The sequence below is a fragment of the Pipra filicauda genome, unplaced genomic scaffold (genome assembly GCF_003945595.2).
Source record: "Pipra filicauda isolate LSUMZ 115617 unplaced genomic scaffold, ASM394559v2 scaffold493_size893225_pilon, whole genome shotgun sequence".
Taxonomy (NCBI): domain Eukaryota; kingdom Metazoa; phylum Chordata; class Aves; order Passeriformes; family Pipridae; genus Pipra; species Pipra filicauda.
Window position 1 is genome coordinate 653730 of NW_024104635.1, and position 19506 is coordinate 673235.

Consider the following 19506-nt stretch of genomic DNA (forward strand, 5'->3'; position numbering starts at 1 on the left):
TTAGCAGCTGTAAAAGAAGTCCCTAATCCATAAAACATGAAGTGCATCATAAGCTGAAGGCTACAGACTCTGTTTTTCCTCATGCTCTGTATAGTTGTTTTACAAACTACTACTTTGTCCTCTCTTGATACCACAGATAATCTGATGCTTCCTGGTAGAGCTGGACAAATGCTCACCAGCTCAATAGGTACAAATGTACACAATTTTTCCACTTTGGAAGAGAAAAATCCCACTTTTTTTCTAATTTCTAACTACTAGACAGCTGGCCACAGTTAAAGCACCATCTAGTACTTTCTGGTTAGCCTTAGTTATACACATATTTGTAATTTTCAAAACCTAAACTGTAGTTACAGAGTTACGATGGTATCCATTACACTGGTGCTTTTTTATCATTGTTACAACTTCTGCCCAAAATGTTGGCAGTATTAGGACAATTCAGCAACATGTAATTTAACTTACCTCGCATCCAGAGCTGAGGGTGGTCCCTCTGATCAGGTCCGAGGTCACTGATGGGGCAGGTTCAGAGAAAGCTGTTCTTGCCTTTGCCAGGGTCAGCCTGGTGAGGGAAACCCAAAAGCTCTTTTATCAGCTCTCCCCCATCACTGTGTGACCTGCACCAGATCTCCCTCGTGGGGAAACCACACATGGCCAAACCAAAGAGCTCATCACCATCCCGGGAATCAACCTGCCAGCGTGGCTCTGTGAGCACTGCCAGGCTGAGGTGCCCATGCCCTGTGGTGTGACACACCACAGCTGGCTTTATTCCATTTCATTTATTGGGTTTTCATTTAAATGGGGCCGGTGACTCCATTTCCATCCAAGCAATACCAAAGCCAGGTGTTAGCATAAAGCAGCTGTGCTTTGCCCTCGTGGGCCCTTAACCACCATCACAGCCCTCCCTGCACCTCTGCCCTGTGTGACATTCTGCTGGGGCTGGGACCTGCTCCTGCCCACAGGGACAAGCAGCCCCTGCAGCCCTGTTGCCACTGAGGAGGCAGAAGGGAGTGAGCCGTGGCTCCCGGCTCCCGTGACTCCCAGCTCCCGTGACTCCCAGCTCCCGTGACTCCCAGCTCCCGTGACTCCCAGCTCCCGTGACTCCCAGCTCCCGTGGCTCCCGGCTCCCGTGGCTCCCGGCTCCCGTGGCTCCCGGCTCCCGTGGCTCCCGGCTCCCATGGCTCCCGGCTCCCGTGGCTCCTGGTTCCCGTGACTCCTGGCTCCCGTGGCTCCCGGCTCCCGTGGCTCCTGGCTCCTGTGACTCCTGGCTCCTGTGGCCCCGTGCCAGAGATGGAGTTAGGGAGCCACTGGCAGATGTTCAGTGGAGGTTCGGAGGGGTGGATCATACACCCAGTGACCAGAATAGCATCCAACAGCCCATATCCTCAGTCCTCACTTTTTGCCATTACCAAGCACTGTCTCAGCATGAGATGGGGCACAAACCTCCCCTGGCTGCTCACAGTTGCCTATGTGACCTTTAGTTAACCCAGTTCAGCCATTAAGCTCATCTTGTTCCACCCCCTGCCATGGGCAGGGACACCTTCCACTATCCCACATTGCTCCAAGCCCCGTCCAGCCTGGCCTTGAACACCGTGGAGAGTGAAAACATGGAGGGGGAGAAGAGAATCCAACAAAGGAAAGGGAGAGGGGAAAAACCCCGATGAAATAGGATAAGGTGAAAACAAAAAAAAGGGCTCCTTACAGAACAGATAGTGCATTCTTAGCCACAGCAGGAATGAAAAGTCTTTCATCAGGTCCGTGGTTTGGAGGCTCAGAGGGTGTACTTTATGTCTCTCTTGTCTTGGAGCAGCAATTCCCATTTCCAGGCGGCCTCACACCTCCCGTGCTCACCGCGGGCAGTGGGAACACAGGCGTGGGGAAAGCAGGGATGTGGGAAGGGCTCTGGCATTCCCTGAGCCCTGCTCCCGTCGGACAAGAGGGGAATTGCAGGGAAGGGAGTCCTCCACATCTGCAGAGAGCCCCCGTGGGATGGGCAGGAGCTGAGGGCACAGAGGGCAGGGTGGAAGCCTCAGCCAAATTCGGGATACCGAGATATAGATCACATTCTGGTCCTTTTCTCTTTCCCTGTGGGAAATGGAATTCCTTAACCCATGGCTAGGCACATGCTGGCCAACCTGAAGGGGCTTCAGTCTTGGCCAAGAGAGAACAACCAAGTGCTGTTTTTGAGGGTGACTGACTGCAAACCTTTGAAATGAGCACCCCCGGGAGACCTCAGCTGACATCTTTTAAAGAGCCAGCAAAAATCCCAGCTTAGGGAAAGCAAGGATTTTTTGTTGTTGTTGTTCCTTTCAGAGATAATGCCTTTTCCATTAATCAAAAAGGAATATGTGTAATTAGTTATCACAGAATCATAGAATATCCTGAGCTGGAAGGGACCCACAGAGACCCCTGAAGTCCAGCTCCTGGCCTTGCACAGCCCACCCCAACAATCCCACCCTGCCCCTGAGAGCTAAATGCTCCTTGAGCTCTGGGTGTTAAATGCACTAAAAGGCAAAAGGGAAGCAGCAGCCACAATTTTCCTAGGCAATGTGGATTAACACCACCACAGAATACAGAGAAGTCGTGTGTCAGCATCCCTGGACAGGCCTTTTCTGGAACACTGAATCCAGGCTGCTGGAACACTGTGAGAGGGTCACTCACAGCCCTGTCCCCGAGAGCCCACACTCCCGTTTGCTGCCACAGCTCCTGTTTGCTGCTGTTTCCTGCACCACCAACACCTCCACAAACAGACCAAACCCACAGATCCTTGTTGAAAGAATAAAGGGATCAGGATCACACTGACCTTCCAGCTCATCCCATTCCACCCCCTGCCGTGGGCAGGAACACCTTCCACTACCCCAGGCTGCTCCAAGCCCCCTCCAACCTGGCCTTGGACACTTCCAGGGCTGGGGCAGCCACAGCTTCTCTGGGAAGTTCCATGCCAGTAATGACTGAGGAGGACTGGTTTGAGTGGGGAATGTGTATATAATGAATTTTCTTACAGGAGCTCTATCATACAATTTCCCTGGGAAGCAGAAACCATGGCATACTTCAGAGTATTTCCCATCTGACTTTCTTTATTTCCTCATATCTTAACAAACATAACAAACTGAAACATGGTGCTATTTCTTTTCAGTTCTGTAATAAAAAAAGATACGTTATTTCGATGCCCAGAAAATACATTAAACATTCATTTATTGGTGAGATTTTCATTATATTATTACATATGCCTTGGTTTGGTGCATAGGAAATGTACAGTTCAACATGCTAATTTTATTACCAATTTTAGAAAGGCATGGAGCTTTATAACAGACAGGTGAGAGAGGTCTGAAGTTCCCATGTATTGCTGAGTACAGGTGAGACTGGAATTTAAGCAATATGCCTTGTCCTTGTGACAGAGTAATTTCAAAGAGAGGTGCTTGTTTAATTAGAATCAAACATAATCTTACAATCAAATAATAAGTACAAAAAAAAGGGAGGTTTTTTTTTTAATATGTGCAATAGCTTGTTAGTCTCCTACTATTTCTGATTCCTTTTGCACTTCCTCTCGTACCTGCAGCTGAATGGCACTTCTGAAATATCCAGGCTGAACTCTTCAGGAATTATTAGCAATTCTAAGAGCCTGTTCAGAGTTATCCTATGGGGGCCCAAACCCAAGTATTTAGCACTCTCTGACAATGTGAATCCTTTAAGGGAATTAATATTGAGATGAAATTATTAATCCTTACCCAACTGCTTCCATCCAGAGATAGCATATATTCATCCCAATGAACTCTGACATCTGTTTTGTTCCACAGCCTCAGTCATTCAGGTTATCTGGCCAAGGAGCAATAGTTGAGATCTGCCCAAACACTTAGAAAAGTTTCAAATCTCCCTAGGCAGCCGAGCATTTTTACACACTACTTATTTATACAGACAAACTACATCAGGCTCCCTTAATCCGCTCCACCCTACATCTAACCAACGCAATAGCTTGCTATTTGTCTTAAACTATAAACCAAATATTTAAAAACAAAACAAACAGAAGAACACTACTGGGTTTTACAAACAAGTATATGACATAGTAGCTCGTGGTACTGCTGCAGGCCCGGCCCTGGGGGTCAGGGCTCCCTCAGAACCAGTACTCGGACACGAAGATGTGCACGTTGACGATGTTGCGGTGGGACACCACCCCCCCCATCACGTAGTTCATCTCCAGCTTCAGGATGGCATGGAAGGGGCCAACGATGGGCCTCACCTGGCGAACGACACCTGTGGGGACAGGAATAGGTTGCTGGGATTAACAGGAGAATCAACCAAGCCTGGATGAGCTACGCTGCCCTTTGGGTTCAGTGCAGCCCATGGAATGGCGTTTTACCTATTGGTTCTCGCAGTAAAGCTGGCAAAATAAGGATAAAACACAACTTGCACATCGAAATACCTTGAAGAGGATATAGAATTAGCACTAAAATGCTGCTAATGGCAGAAAATCCCCTATATATTCTGAAATTAGCAATATTTTTTTTTCCTTTTATTCAAAGACATAAATTCAATAAACAGGCTGCGACACTGCTTTTCCACAGGAGATTTCCCTGGATAAGCCAGCACACACATGGCCCCCAGGAGCACACGAGCACACCTGGGGATGCCATACAACTCCTGGGACTGTGTTGAAAACCTCATTTCATTCAGGACAGCAGAAACCATTCTGGAGACCAGCCCCCTTCCAGCCCCCTTCAGGCAGGGACTGAAGCTGAACTCAGGCTCCTGGACTCCGGGCAGAGTGTGGGACAGGACCCTGGGGAGGCACATCTGGGCCACGAGGTGTTATCGGTGCCTTGACATGATGTGGCTGAACAGAACAGGGTTACAGCTTCAGACCTACAAAAGGAAGTCAACACAAGCTCTGCCGTTGACTCCAAAGGCTCCAGGTCAGCTTCTAAACCAGTTCTCACTCCCAGCTGCTCCCATCCAGGAGGATGTACCCAAACGTCCCAACCACGGGGAGCCAAGGGCAGCAGGCACAGGGAGCCCTGGGGGGAGCCTCACTCCTCAGAGTGAGCTGACAGAGCCTGTGGTTCAGAAGGAAATACACAGGGTAAGGAAGAAGGTTCTACTCCTGCCCTGTGTGCTGGGGGCTGTGTTTCACAGGCAGGCAGCACAGCAGTGCCATCCCAGAGTCCTGCAGCCATTCCCTATGAGCACACTGAGATCTGATGGGAGACAGAAACGTTTGCTTATGCAGGCTGTCAGCACCTTGTGCTAAGGCAGGGCTGACATTACAGCTTTGTCCTGTTCAAACACTAACTAATATCTTCAGCATGCAGGGAAATTGCAAACTTCTCACCACACTCACTTTCCTTGCCATATTTGATGAATACACTTTTTAAGCATCCTTCCCCCTACAATTTATATGTACATACATTTATATATATTTATATATTTTTTATTTTTTATTTTTTTTTTTAGCTTTCTTGGCTACTCTCCTGTACCTTATTAAAATGACTGGGCTTGGCAGATGATGTATTGAAACAGAAAAGCCTGGCTAAAATTGCCCTCCCTTTAGGGTCACATTGAAAGCATTTTGCTAACAACCCATCCCATTATTGCAGGCCCTGCTCTGACTGACAGCCATGGAAACACAGAGCGTTGGAATCACTCAGTGCTGGCAGTCTGGAACCCACCCTGGGAACAGCTCCTGCTGTCATCACCAAGCTCTGAGAGCAAAGGCTGCTGGTTCCATTTAGCAACGGTTTTTCAGCATTCTACACTCTCTTGCCCTGCTCTAGTAGAGTCTGCTCTGCTCTGGGGGTGGGATTGCCAGTGATGTCCTCTCTGCTGTGCTATGCCCCACTGTGGCATCCCTTCACACATCACTGCATCCAAAGCCATCAGTAACTTTCTCCTTCCTGCTCGGATGCATACTGTGAACAGCAGGAAAAAAAGTGGGATGGGTAAGCCCTGCCCTCCATGTGGCAGTGCCTTTTCATGCACTTTCAAAATCAAGCCTCTCAAATGGCTGGGAAGTGAATGCTGTGCATGCTGACAGCTCTGCTGAGGCAGAAACTGCACAGAGAAACACAACAGTACCACAACATTAAACAAAACTGAAAAAATAACAAACAAAAACTCCAGTTTGTTGTGTCAACGTCCTAAATGGTCCTGAAATGACCACCCTGCAGGGACTATTTCACTCCTCTCCCATTAAATGAACAAGATGATCCAGCAGGTGGGTTTGTGCTACAGCAGGAGTGTAAGGATGCAGTCATTTGAAATGGGCAGAAGGAAAAAAAGGGTTGGGGAAAACCTTGAAATGTTCTACTGGACAAAAGCATGAGAGGTTTGCAGCTCTTTGCAGATTCAGTCCTCGAGAGCTTCACATTTTTGTTTTGTGACAAATGCTAAAATGGGAAACCTGAGCATTTGTCTCCACCAAACTCAAGGACAAATGCGAGTGGAAACTGTGCAACAGGAGAGTTACTCAGAGCCTGAAATCAGGCTACATGCTTATCCAATTCCCAGTGATCCTCTCGCGGTGCTCCCAGGACTTGCCCCAGAAATGCTGTATAAGGCCACCTTCCACAAGGTGTTGCTGCCATTTGGTGCTGCCTGTGTGTGGTTCTCTGCTGTCTTGTGCCTTTCACGGGAGGTACAAGGGAGGGGCAGCTCTGCCAGACCCAAACAAGGCCAGCAGTGACAAACAGAAATCCAGAGAAAAAGCTTGAGATCCAGGCCTGGTCCCTGGAATTCACACACATGGCTCAATGAAATCGATCAGTACCCAAAAGCATTTAGCCCAAGACACATTTGAAGGAGCCACATGTAATAATTCTGGATGTTTTCAAGCACCACAGATTTAGGAGACACTGCAGCATTTGCATCAACATGCTGTTCCACTCTCCCTTTTGGCAGACTAGTGGATCCAGACTGGTGGTCTGGCATCCATCACAATTTATAGCTGAATATTAAGTATAAAAAAGCTGAATGTTAAGTATAAAAACATACCTTACAGTAACAGGAAGGTTACAATTTTTAGATGCACTGAAAAGTCAGGAAATGCAGAAATTAAGCTGCTGCTTTTTGATATCTTTTACCAGTCTAAATCCAAATGAGCTGGATGGAGCCACTCAGATTCGACATGGGGATAGCTGCAGATTGGGAACCAGTCCTGGGTCAATGCAGCAGTGCCCTCTGTCCTGTGAGGTGCTCTCTGTAGGATGTCAGGAGCACAGTGGTGTTGCTCAGTAAATGACCTGAAAACAGAGGCCTCTCACATACCAGCACTTGGTCCTCTTGGGTACCGAAGGTTCTGGCTCTGCAGTTGGCAGATGGAGTGAGTTTATTTAAGGAAGTTCACCCCAATCTCTTCCCAACAAAATTAATTTCAGCTAGGTAAGCATTTTGCACAAAAAAAATAAACCAGAAGAAAATGTGTCTCCATTTGAACAGGAGGATCACTGATAATAAACGAACATGGAGATTCCCACTGCTGCTGAATCCCATGTGCTGGGCATCCTTGAGCACCTGTGTTGTCTTGCCTACAGGCACATCTGTGGCAGCAATTGCTGGTGCCCTCCAGCCTGATGTGCTGCTGGTGCTGCTCCTCCTCTCTGGTTCATAAGCTGTGACCCGAACACAGGCTCCATCTGCAGAGAATGCCCCGTGTCACAGGCCAGGCAAAGCCCTTCCATCAGCTCACCTCTGTTTGGATTTGCTGTTTTGTTAACTGAGCACAGATGTCATTACACATCCCAAATCTGCCTGGCTATCTTCATGGTTTGCTGACCTCCTTTAGAAAGCAATGATAAGACTTATTTTTTCCTGCCCACTTTGCCCTTACTGTAAACAGGATCTGTGGCCATCCTTTCCACCTGCTGATCTGTGTAAGCAAACAGCCTCGGAGTGAGAGGCAGCAAGTTTTTGGATGTCACAGTGATAGTCTGACCATGGCCCAGAACTTCTAAAGCTCTGTAATTAATGCACTGAGCTGTTCTCTTGTCCTGTTTCTTCTTTCATGTTTCATATTTAATATTGTCTAAGGTAAAACTATGTCACCCTGTGTAGTGAGGACAATAGCATAAGTAATATATAATACTTATTTTCCAATGCTTTTAGTGAAGGAATTTTTCCTAATATTCAATCTAAATCTCCCTTGGTGTCACTAGAGGCCAGTTCTTCTCCTCCTGTCCCTTGTTCCCTGGCAGCAGAGCCCGACCCCCCCCCGGCTCCCCCCTCCTGTCAGGGGGTTGCAGAGCCAGAAGGTCCCCCCTGAGCCTCCTTTGCTCCAGGCTGAGCCCCCCCAGCTCCCTCAGCTGCTCCCCACCAGACTTGTTCTCTGGATGCCACAGGTATTCCTTGGCTTGTCTATACCTCTTTAGGATATCATTACATTTCTCTGCTTTGAAATATGTGAGACCCTCAGGCAGTTCACCTCTGTGTCTGGTTTCTGCTTGTACTTTTGTGTGAGGCAGCTGATTTGCTGAGGAGCTCCATCTCCAGCCGAGGGGAAGCACTGCTCCTGTGTTACCACGTTAACCTGTTCTGAGGGACAAGTCCCTGCCTTACCATGAATTCACATTTTGCCTCCAGAAATCCAGACTCCTAGTTCTGACTCCTGTGCTAAGCTCACTGCCCAGTATGCTGAAGCACTTGCAAAACTCTTTGAAATCCTTTTTTTTTTTTTTTAAAAAAAACCCCTTCCTTCCTTTTTTCCACTGCTAACCACAAAACCTGCTGCAATTACACTCTCAGGGGACCTGGGTCATGGTGTTCCTCACACCCCTGGCTGAACACTGCATTTGCCTTTTCTCTGGAGAAAGTTCCTCCAACAGGCATCTCTATGCTTTGCAGAAAGCAAAGCAGAACCAGAGCACTGATTTTCACACTGCCACAAGAAAAGGCTGGTTTCCCTTGGTTACATTTTCCATTCCAGAGGTGAAGCTCACAGGGTTTTCCACAGGGATTGATTCTTGAGTCCAGTCAAATATTTAAATCTGTATCATCACTGAGAGCACAGAACAGACATAAGTTGCACCCATTCCTTGAAAAGAGAGCCTCAAAGAACCCAAACTTTTAAGGATTCCCAAAAAATCAAGCAGAGAAGTGCCAGTGGAGCATGTGAGGAATCAAGGGCTGCCAGGGGCTGTATCTGATGCCTGCTGGAAGAGAGGACCTGCTGCACTGAACTCCTCTTGCCTTACCTGCCTATGCAGCTATGTGTATTTGTGTATATAAAAACAATGCCAAGTACTGCCAAATCAAAAGTTGTTCTTCCAAATAACCTGTGGGCTACGCTCAGAAAAATACAGTAAACACTGCTATCAAAAATGGGATCAATTCCCTCAACCACATTTCAAGCTCTGTGTTCAGTTACAAGCACAAGAGCTCTTTTCCTCTTGGCCCTTTCCCATCGTTCCCCCCATGAGGCTACAGGACATGGTTTTATTCTGGTCATCATGTGCTGATCAGGGCCTTCTGGTAAAAACAATAGGAATGTCTAGTCCTCATTAAATAGAAAAAATCCCACGTGAGAAGCATAACAGCCCAAGTAAATCAGTTTTTCCCCTAAATCTCCTAATCCTTGGGCTATGAGTCTACCAGGTCTGATTGTAAACAAAAGCTGAAGTCCATCATTAAAAAGAATCCCAGAATGGCTTGGGTTGGAAGGGACCTTGAAGCTCCTCTTGTCTCACCCCTTGCCATGGGCAGGGACACCTTCCTCTATCCCAGGTTGCTCCAAGCCCCGTCCAACCTGACCTTGGACACTTCCAGGGCTGGGGCAGCCACAGCTTCTCTGGGCAACCTGTGCCAGGGCCTCAGAGGGTGGAATTTCTTCCAAATATCCAACCTAGTTTTTCACTCTTTCAGTTTGAGCCCATTGTGAACCCATGACCCCACTGAAATGTACTCCCTCTGGAAAGGAGCACTGCAAGGATTGTCAAGAGAATGTGCTCTTACATGGTAAGAGAGAGTGCTGTCTGTTTTCAGATGGAACTTTTGGGATGAGCTGTTAGTGACACAAGAGAGAGATTTCAGTGACTCAAAAGAACACCTTATAATTTTTCCTCCAGCTATTTTCCTTGTGCTTTAAATGGATACTTGGAACACGAAATGATTCATTTGGAAAAATGTGAGTACCAGAGAATGTGGTGAGAGCTGTGGAGCTGGAGCATAAACTCAGCTGAAACTCAGGTAATTTATTGGGCTTTATATTAAATTCCCAATAATCTCAGCCTATGTTCTTAAGTCCTACATTTGGCCACTCCTGGATCTTTGTTTCCCCACAAAAACCACTCTGGTCCTTTTTACAGCCTTGTCAGAGATGAATAGTCTGAAGTGCCACATCACAGCAGTAACCACCCTTGTCTAAGCAAACGACATTTGGGAATCACAAAACCAGTTGTCACCTCAGCCTCCTGGAACCTACAGCCATGGCGTGACTGCCAAAGGAAAATATTCCAAAACACTGGCACACTGGTGGTAATGTGTGGTGAACAACTTGCTGAAGGGGAAAAGCACATCTCTGAGTTTCCTTTAAGCAAAACAAGAAGACTGATCTCCTCATGTTAATGCAAGACCTTGGACTATAACTTCAAGTTTTCTTTTCTCCTCAAGGCCTCTTGCTTTATACTGCTGGCCAAGATTTACAAAATTAAGAGTAAACATCTCAGCTGCATCAGTGTGACTTAAGAGCCTAGTCATAGTTTCAAAAGAGATGTTCAGGCAGCTGGGAAATTCAGGACTAGGGAAACGATCATCACAGGGGCTATTTTACAAGGCAATGGTGATAGGATCATTCCAGAAATGAGCAAGAGGCACAACCCCAGCCATGAATAAATGCTTCTTTGGATCAAACCATAGACAAGGAGTTGCAGGTGAGGCTGGAACACCAGGCTATCTCAGTCTACAGCATGTAAATACATATGTATAGTGTGGAGCCAAAACTACATAGCTAAATTTATTTTTGGCTCTGTAGACCTCAACTCAAGTCATGTTAAGATCTGTAAGAAAAAAAGTTATTTCTTATTCAGTATTCATTATAAATATACAAAATTCATCAATAAGGTTGGAAAATAATTCATGTCCTGGTCACAAACAGAAAATACATATTTTAGGCTATTTTAGCAATTTTTTTTCTGTAAAAAGCTTTGGGACTCTGCATGCATTACAGTTTAATTAAATTCCTTTCCCGAAGGCTGCTCGTTATTCCAAAAGTTTATGCCAAAGTAATGGTTTGCAGTGCCTAAACTGCTCTGCCAGCACAGCTACTGGAGTACTTACTGCCCTACCCCGTGCCAGGGGAGGAGGGATGTGAGTGAGCTCTCAGATAACTGCTTACTGGATCCTACCCCTGAAAATACCCTGCTTCAAACACAGCCCATTAGGGACTGTCCTGCTGCCTCTGGAGGAGTGAAAGCTGCCTCTGCTGAACTCCCTGAGGTTCCTGCCAGCCCCTGTGCCCAGCCTGTCACAGTGCCCTGGATGGCAGCACGGCTCTGGTGCCGCTCACCGTGTTTGGTTTCCCCTGCACCCCCGTCCAGGTCCCTCTGGCCCATCATCCAGGCTGCTGATGAAGAAACTGGCCCCAGCCAGCATGGATACTTTGGATGCAGCCCTGGTGACTGGCTGTGAGCTGTGCTGCTGATCCCAACCCTGCCAGCCTGGAGCTCAGCCTTTTCCGTTTCCAGCCTACTTCCACTTACCCAGCCTACATTTCCTCGGGTTGGTTCTGAGGGTGTTAAGGGAGGCGGTGTTGGAAGCCTCACTGAAGTCAAGATAAGCAACATCCACTCTTCTCACCCACTAACCCAGCCATCTTCTTGTAGCAGGCTGTCAGGTAGCCCAGGCATGATTTCCCCTTCATAAATCCTTGCTGACAGCTCCCAGTCACCTCCTTGTCCTTACAATGTTTGGAAATGGGTTTGGGGGGGCTTTGCTCCATCTCCTTCCCGGGACTGAGGTGAGGCTGACCAGCCTGTACTTCCCTAGATCCTCCTTGGCCTCCCTGAAAATTGCTGTGACTTTTGCCTTTTTCCATGGGAACTTCTGATCACCACAATGTTTTAAAGATGAGAGTCCCTCACAGCGGCATCGGCCAGTTCCCTCAGCGTTTTGGGGGCACCCCACCAGCTCCCATGGACTCAGCCACGTCCAGTTTGTTTAAGTGTTCCCTAACCTCAACCTCCCCCACCGAGGAGGAGCATTCCTTGCCTCAGAGCTTCCTGTTGCTCTGAGAACCCCAGGACTCCTGAAGGCCAGTCCTGTCAGTAAAGAGTGAGGCAAAGAAGGCGCTGAACACTTCAGCTTTCTCCGTGGCTTTTGCCACCCAGTCTCCTGCCCCATTCCTGCCTCCATAGGCAGCCTCTCAGGCATCATGCTCCTCCACTCCTCTCCGGTTCATGACTGTGCCTGAAGGCACAATCTAGCTGTCAAACTGCAGGCATTCCCCAGACCACCAGATGTCTGTCTGCTGACTTCAGAAAGTTCATGTACACTTGAGATTCCTCCATCTCACAAAAGCTGAATAGTCTTTTTCATTTTCTCTTTTTTTGTGTGTGTGTGAAAGCTACCTATATTTCTCTCAATTATTTGTGGCAATAACAATGTGGCTCCTGCTATGTGGTGCTCTGTAGTTTCTGATATAATCTGTTCTATTAATAAGTGGCCACTCCTTGGAAAATGAAATATTTCCTGGTAATCATCACTGCAGGCATCAAATCATATACAGAAAAATAGCTCTGAAGATATCATTAATCCTTGAGCTGCCACACATAAATATGGTGAAAGGATTCAGAAAACTCATTAATCAAAATACAAGTACTGAAATAGGTTTCCTCTAGCTTTGAAGTATATTGCCCTCATAACATTGTGAATTAGACCTTCATTCAAGTTTGATGGTGAACACTTCACAAAACAAAAGGTTTGAAGGATCAGGTTAGAGTTGGATGTTAACAAGGTTTCCATGCTGATGGAGAACTGCTCCCAGGAATGTGGCTGGCTATACACGTCTTTGCTGAAGTGGTTTGGGGACAAGATTTTCAAAAACATGGACCTCCCAGATCTTTATTCAAATTCCCACAAGAAAGGTCTGTTTTTCAACTGTTGAGCAACCAAGTGCTTATAAAAAGCTTCAAAGTCAGTTTGGACACATAAAATTTACTTTTGTAAACTGTATGACACTCAGGGTCACGTCACTGTTGCTTTAGGCTGATCAAAAATAGTGGTCCTGCTATATCCTCCCCCCTTCCCTTGGATTAACACCTGAAGGAAAAGAACCCAAACTGTAGCTTGCCCCACAGGCACTGATGCTGAGCTCAGGGAAGGGGCTGGGGTGTTTGCTCAGGGCTGGACAGAAGGGGGTTTCCCTTCTGAGCACCAGCAAGACTCCAGAACACCAACCAGAAGCCCAGTGTGTCCTGCTGGGAATAGAGAGGGGATGGTGACTGGGACACAGTCACAGGCAGTGTGGCACCAGTGGCATGAACAGGACTCCTGATGCCCTGGGCCAGCCCAGTGCTGACTGCAGTGGCACGTTACCTTGGGAGAGAAAAATTATAGATAAATACACATATATATATGTGTGTGTGTCCCTGGAGCAGCTCAGTAACCACTGTCCAACAGTGCAGCTCCAGCTCTACTGGATCCTTCCCTGAGAAGTGTCAGGGAGGGTGAGGGGTATGGAAGACACCCCTCAGAAACACAGAGTAACCAGGTGGGCCACGGCTGTGACCACAACCACCAGTTCTGGCTCAGATCCCCCCATGCTCAGGGGACCTGTGACCACAGGAACCATTTATCAGCCACGGAAAGGCAGAGCTCTCCTTTAGTGACTCTTTAAACAATTGTGTCTAAAACTCTCCAGGTACTCCCAGGCTTTGAGGTTTCCACCCGGGGTACCAGTCTTGGTTTAAGTTTAGCTAAAACCGAATCTGCTTCTCTTTTTGCCTTTTGCTTCAATTCCAAAGAAAAAAATGAAATTACAGTACAGGAACTACATTTCAGCATGAAAGAAAGGACCTTTCTGCCTTATTCAACAGACCAGAAATTTGGGATTCAATTTATCATAAATGCTATCCTTCAACCACTCAATGAAGTTTAATTTCATTAACACTTGGGCTTCTCTAGAAAGCTTTGATTGCTGAAAAGCATCAAATAAAGAGGCCATAAAGAGGCCTCATGGTATTAATACATTTTTTGGCCAGAAACAAACGGTAAATATTTTCAAAGCTATTATCTGTCATGTTGGATCATATGGAGCCTCGGTATTATGAAAGAATTAAAAACAACCTTTGATTTTACTGAGGTTTGGCTAGTTTACAAACACTATGATCTTTATTAAGGATACCAAATAACTTCAGAGAGATGTGCTCTTATCTTGGTTTGGCAAAGTCGAAGTGCCTTTAGATCCCTGGTTTGCCTTCCAGCCAAACCTCGCAGCGGGTTTGAACGTTGACAATGCTGCGAAATCACTCAGGCCTAAAATGCAATAACTGTACTTGAAGTAGCCTCATTAAAAAATAGTTTCCACCATATATTTTTTAATCTTTCCTGTTTCACCTTTGAGAATGTGACACGCTTTATGTAGCAGAGGAGTCTTACACATTACAAAAACAGGTGGAAAAACTTCAATGTCCAAAAGGTGCAAAATCACATATATCAGCCTCCTGATGCTTTATTCCCAATATCTTATTTACAGAGGGTTTGGTGTCCACCATGTGCATTGTCACGGACAGGTAATGTCTCCATTTCGTGAGAGTGGCTGTGCTCACCCTACCTGTCCCACAACTGCATTATTCCAGTTCAGCCAAGCTTGGATCCCTGACGTCTGGGCAATCGATTATTGCAAGCCTAAGCATTTTTTGGCAGTGAGCCACATTATGGCACACAGCACAATATGGCTGGAGTGAAATTTGGCATTAGGAAGGTTGTTCCACTCAGGCACAAGGCTCATTCTCACCTGAAAAGCACCCTCAGCATTTCTCAGACACAAAATGAAAATCCACCTCCTGCTCAAGGTGCTCGTTTGCCCCCAGAAGAGCTCTCCAGCCTGATATTTTTCTGGAGGGGAGGGAGGGTGTTGAGAGATTTGACTACTGAACAGTGCAGTCAGCAGCATCCCAAAAGGGCAGGTTTAGGCAATAAATCCAGGATCCCGTTTACCAAATGGCTTCTGGCCACCCTCATCTCAAATGCACAGCTACTCATTTCTGCGGGGCAACCTGGCATAGAGAAAAACTCACAAGATATTCTTTGCTGAGGGGTCCTCTGTGAAAGGGGCAAGCCTGGAGATGAAACCAGGACAAAGATACTAAAGGGACTGTGTCTTTTTTAATGTGTGGCCACAAGAGCCTGTTGAAAACCCTGCTGAATTGTGTCCTGCTCTGTGAACTCGCTGGGAAAGCCTGGCCAGCACTGGTTTTGTTCAGCCAAACACCACTGTCACCTCATGCTACTGGCACTGCAGTCATGACAAAAGGTTCCTGTTGCTGCTTACTGCCTGGCAGGTGTATCCACACAAGAGTTAATGTGCATTATCTCTCCTTGCCCTGCGGACAGCAGAGCTCTCCTGGACGCCCTGGCTCTGCCTGTGCCTCCCCGGCCTCGCAGGAGTTCAGCTGGAGATGAACTGCTGCTTTCAGTGTCACAGCTGTGCCAGGAAGCCCAGATCAGCCCAGGAATCTCCTTGTGCTAAACACCATAACACAAGCATGGCAGGAGCCAGCCAGCCTCTGGCCCAAAGCTAGAGAGTCTGGAGCAGCAGAGGAGGCTCAAGCAGAGGGGAACGTGAGGGCACTTCCCGGCGAGCTGGTCCAGAGACAAAGCTCAGGACCAAATATTCTTCAGTCCAGTAATGGAATTTAATGTCAGGCCATACAAATTGTGAAAAGATTTTGCCACTCTGCAAATGACCAAACTAATTATGAGATACAGAACTACTCCCCCTGTGCTTAGGACAGGTTTCAGAGACAAAGCAAGTCTCAGTCTCCTTCTCCTGCCCCCCAGCCAGTATGGATCTCACAAGCACACTTTCCTACAGTGTCTAGTTTTGTTTACCTTCTTGGCCATTCTTTACAAGTCTCTTCCCAGCCTCTGGAGCACACTAAACAGTCATGATACCACCATAAAAATCAGACTGCTGTTAAGTCCAGTGCTCTGCTATCAGCAGTTGAGACACTTTCTGTGATGGTTCAAAGGTGACACCACGAACTGTCACCCGTGTTAAAGAGGCTGCAAAGACAGGACAGAGACAGCAGTGAAATGCTTGCAGATACCAAGGGAGAGCAGTAGTACAAATCAGTGCAGATATCAGTGTATTCAAGCACCAGCACAACCCCCCTGCAAACCTCTATGGTGACATTTTACAGCTGTATTGGCTCCGAGTGTTTTCCAGAAGAACAGCACCATTCTGCTTCAGAGGCAAGAATATATATCTTAGGTTATTACCAAATGCAATATGGAAGATTTCAGCCTATCAAAACTCCTTTTAGCTGTATTATGAAATTTTGAAACCTTACTGAAGTTTACCAGACGACAAAGTGGGATTACTGTTATAAGGAAATGAATGCACAGCTGAAGGGGAAAGTGTTTTATAGCATCTGATAACACCTTAGGCACTGATAGGACATTTTTGTACAGGTTGAAAATGCATTCTTCATTTTTCACTGACAGCTGGTTAAAGGAGGAATGCAGTGAAAAGTCTATAAAAGCTTTGAAAAACCCCCAAAGCTGGATAATTCTGCACTTCTGTTTTTCTCCCACCCATGCTGGTAGGTGAAGTTGTTAACAGTATCCTTTGGACTCATTGCCACCTTGGCCTGTAACTACACCAGCAACAGAGAGTCTACAGCACTTCCTGAACCATCTCTTTTTAATACAATAGGGTAGAAAGAGAATTTTTTCCACAATTCTCTTTCACCAGCTTGCATGAAGTCTGTGTGCTGCCACTCCACCAGTCTGGCTTTCATTCCTCCTCTTCCCATGGAAGATCCTTTCTGTAGGTCAGCAGAACTGGTTTTGGAGTCTGTTCTTACTTCTTTTAGCTCCTCCATGTCTGATACTGCTGACCATTGATTCCCATTTGATATGTTTTCTTTCCTTGTCTCTGCCTTCTCCTGCCTTTGGAACTGCTCCTCCTACACCTCCTTTGGGAGACTGTTCTTTCTTTTCCTAATGTTCCCCGAGGTAGCTCTTTCCTCTGTTTCTATTTTCTTCTTTTTCCTTCCTCACAGCCTGCTCCCTCGCACTCCTCTCCTCCTACGACCCCACCTGCTCTCTCTCCATCAACAAAGCACAAACCAGCCTGATCAGCCACTGTCCATCCCACCTCATGTATTTCTCAGCTTCATTAACATGCCCTTGGATGTCTCAGTCTCAGGTTAAAGGGATAATGCCTAAAGCTGGTGACTCGACCCTCTTCAGCCCGCAATCCTCTGCCAGGGTTGCAGCCCTCACCTTCCTTCTGTAACTTCATCTCTAACAGCCTCTCCCACTCTTTAAACCCTTCCCAAAAGAACTGTGCCTTTTCACTTTTTTATTGTTACACTTCTGAGAGCATCTTCTTGCTTTCCATTCACACAAACACAGGTTAGATGCAGGTCCTTCTCAAGGCATCATCTCTCTCCTGGTCTGTGAAAGCTTAGCAAAACACTGTGTTACTAAGTAAGGTCTTCCTGCAAGAGAGTCTTCACTGGCCTGTCCTTTCTCCCCCTCTTGTCCCAGTGTTCCCTTCTTTCTTTGAATTCCTTCACTGGCTCGAGTCAAGGTTTATTACACTCAGCTCTTTCAGCAATACTGGTAACTATTTTACTGCTTTTTTCCATATACTCTTACGAATTTCATCTCTCTCTGAGAGATGAATATCCTGTAGAGGTTTTCTATCTTTTCTCTTGTAGAGGAAATCAGTCTTGTAGAAAAAGATACCTGGTGATCTAACTTGCATTAGCAGATAAAATAGCTTAGATACTCTGATCATTTCTCCTGAAATATTACAGCTGAACAAATATGCTTTACCCATGCATCTATGATTTACTAACAGAACAAATGTATTCTCTCCCATAAAGGCAGCAAAAAGCCATTAGAAAACAGGCAGAAAAAAAATATTAAAAAATAGGCTACAGGGATTCCAGAGGCACGTGTGGTCATCCAGCAGGATGGGCCAGGTGTGCTCTCCCACAAGTGTATGAAATGCTGATTGCAGCAAGTTGGAACATTGCAACTGCAGAGATTCCTGTAAACCTGCCTGGTACTGGGCTGGTTGGGCACTGGCTCTGCTGAGTTCCTCTGTTACCTCCCCACAGCCCCCACGTTCCTGCAACTTAGTGGGATAACCAATAAAGCTTTCTGATATCATCTATGCCCTTTGTGTTCTTCCACCCTTACACAAACCCTTGCCTTTCTTTACAAGAGGGACTCACTTTGTGAACTCCCATTGACTAGGATCCCATCTTATTTATGTCTTGAAAACTTCCCAGCACTTTTTATGGGAACACTTAACATTCTGATTATTAATAACAAGAAAAATGGCATGATGATGAGAGCAGTAGAACTGCTGCTGGCAGAATTATTTGCAATCCTAATTTTACACATACAACGTGCTGTCCCGAACCTCTGCCCCTCCAGGTAATATCAGCTGGGGGTTTGTTTTGTTTTTCCTTTTCCAATTCTGCTGCAGGCAGTTTTCTTTGCAGTTTCCATCCATTAATCTCGAAGTACTTTTACATAGAGGAATTAATTAAGACTCTTGCACACAAGAATTAATTAAGACAGTAATAGGCATGTTTTATCATCTCCATGTTGCACATGGGGGAACTGAGGTGAAGAGAGAGTTGCCCAATTCTTTTGGAGAGCTGGGAATGTACTTGGGCATGTCTCTTATCCTCTCAACTTGGTGTATAAGAATATCCTTTCTCTCCTTATGTTGTGAGGCAAATATCCAGTTTACCAAGTAAAATACCATTGACACACAGTCCTGTACTTCAAAATGGAAATGCTTCCCTCAGGCGAATACCTTGGCCAGTTGACTTTGCAAACACATCCTTCTTTCTTATTTCAGACAGAAAAAAGCATACAGCACGAAAAGCAAACTACTGGAACTCCTGTGGGATCTGATAACATTTATACTCTGCTAAAGAATTGCCCCAGTACCTGAAATCTGTAATCTTATCATCCTGCTTTAACAGACTCTCCCTTTCTCAGCACTCACATTTACTTCTGTTTGATAAAGAAAGAAATATAAACCTAATGACTTGGGATTTTTATCTACAGCTCATAAAACCTTTGCAGAGCTGATGCTGGGCTATCCTGCTTCTGAAATGCACCAGTGCCACCTTCAGACCACAGCGAAAAGGGCTCCTTCCCAAACCTGTCTGTCTGTATGGCAGCAGCAGTGGGTTGGCTTTTCCTGCAGACACGTCCTGCTGGAAAGCCCAGCAGCACATGTCCAAACCTGAGCAGAGCCTGCACAGCCCCATCCCGAAGTTCATTGGGAAGAGTGGGCCTTGGGAACACCCCCAAAGGGCCCTGTTGTGAGAGGAA

General features: G+C 46.4%; 1 protein-coding gene across 1 annotated transcript in view; it reads right to left on the reverse strand.

Moving 5' to 3' along the window:
- Positions 1-3051: 3051 nt before the first annotated feature.
- FBLN1 (fibulin 1) overlaps positions 3052-19506 on the reverse strand; it is a 62703-nt gene continuing 46248 nt past the window's right edge. Inside the window, exon 17 of the mRNA XM_027742868.2 lies at positions 3052-4245. Coding sequence (XP_027598669.1) covers positions 4106-4245 — 140 coding nt within the window. The 3' untranslated portion in view covers positions 3052-4105. The remainder of the gene's footprint in view (positions 4246-19506) is intronic.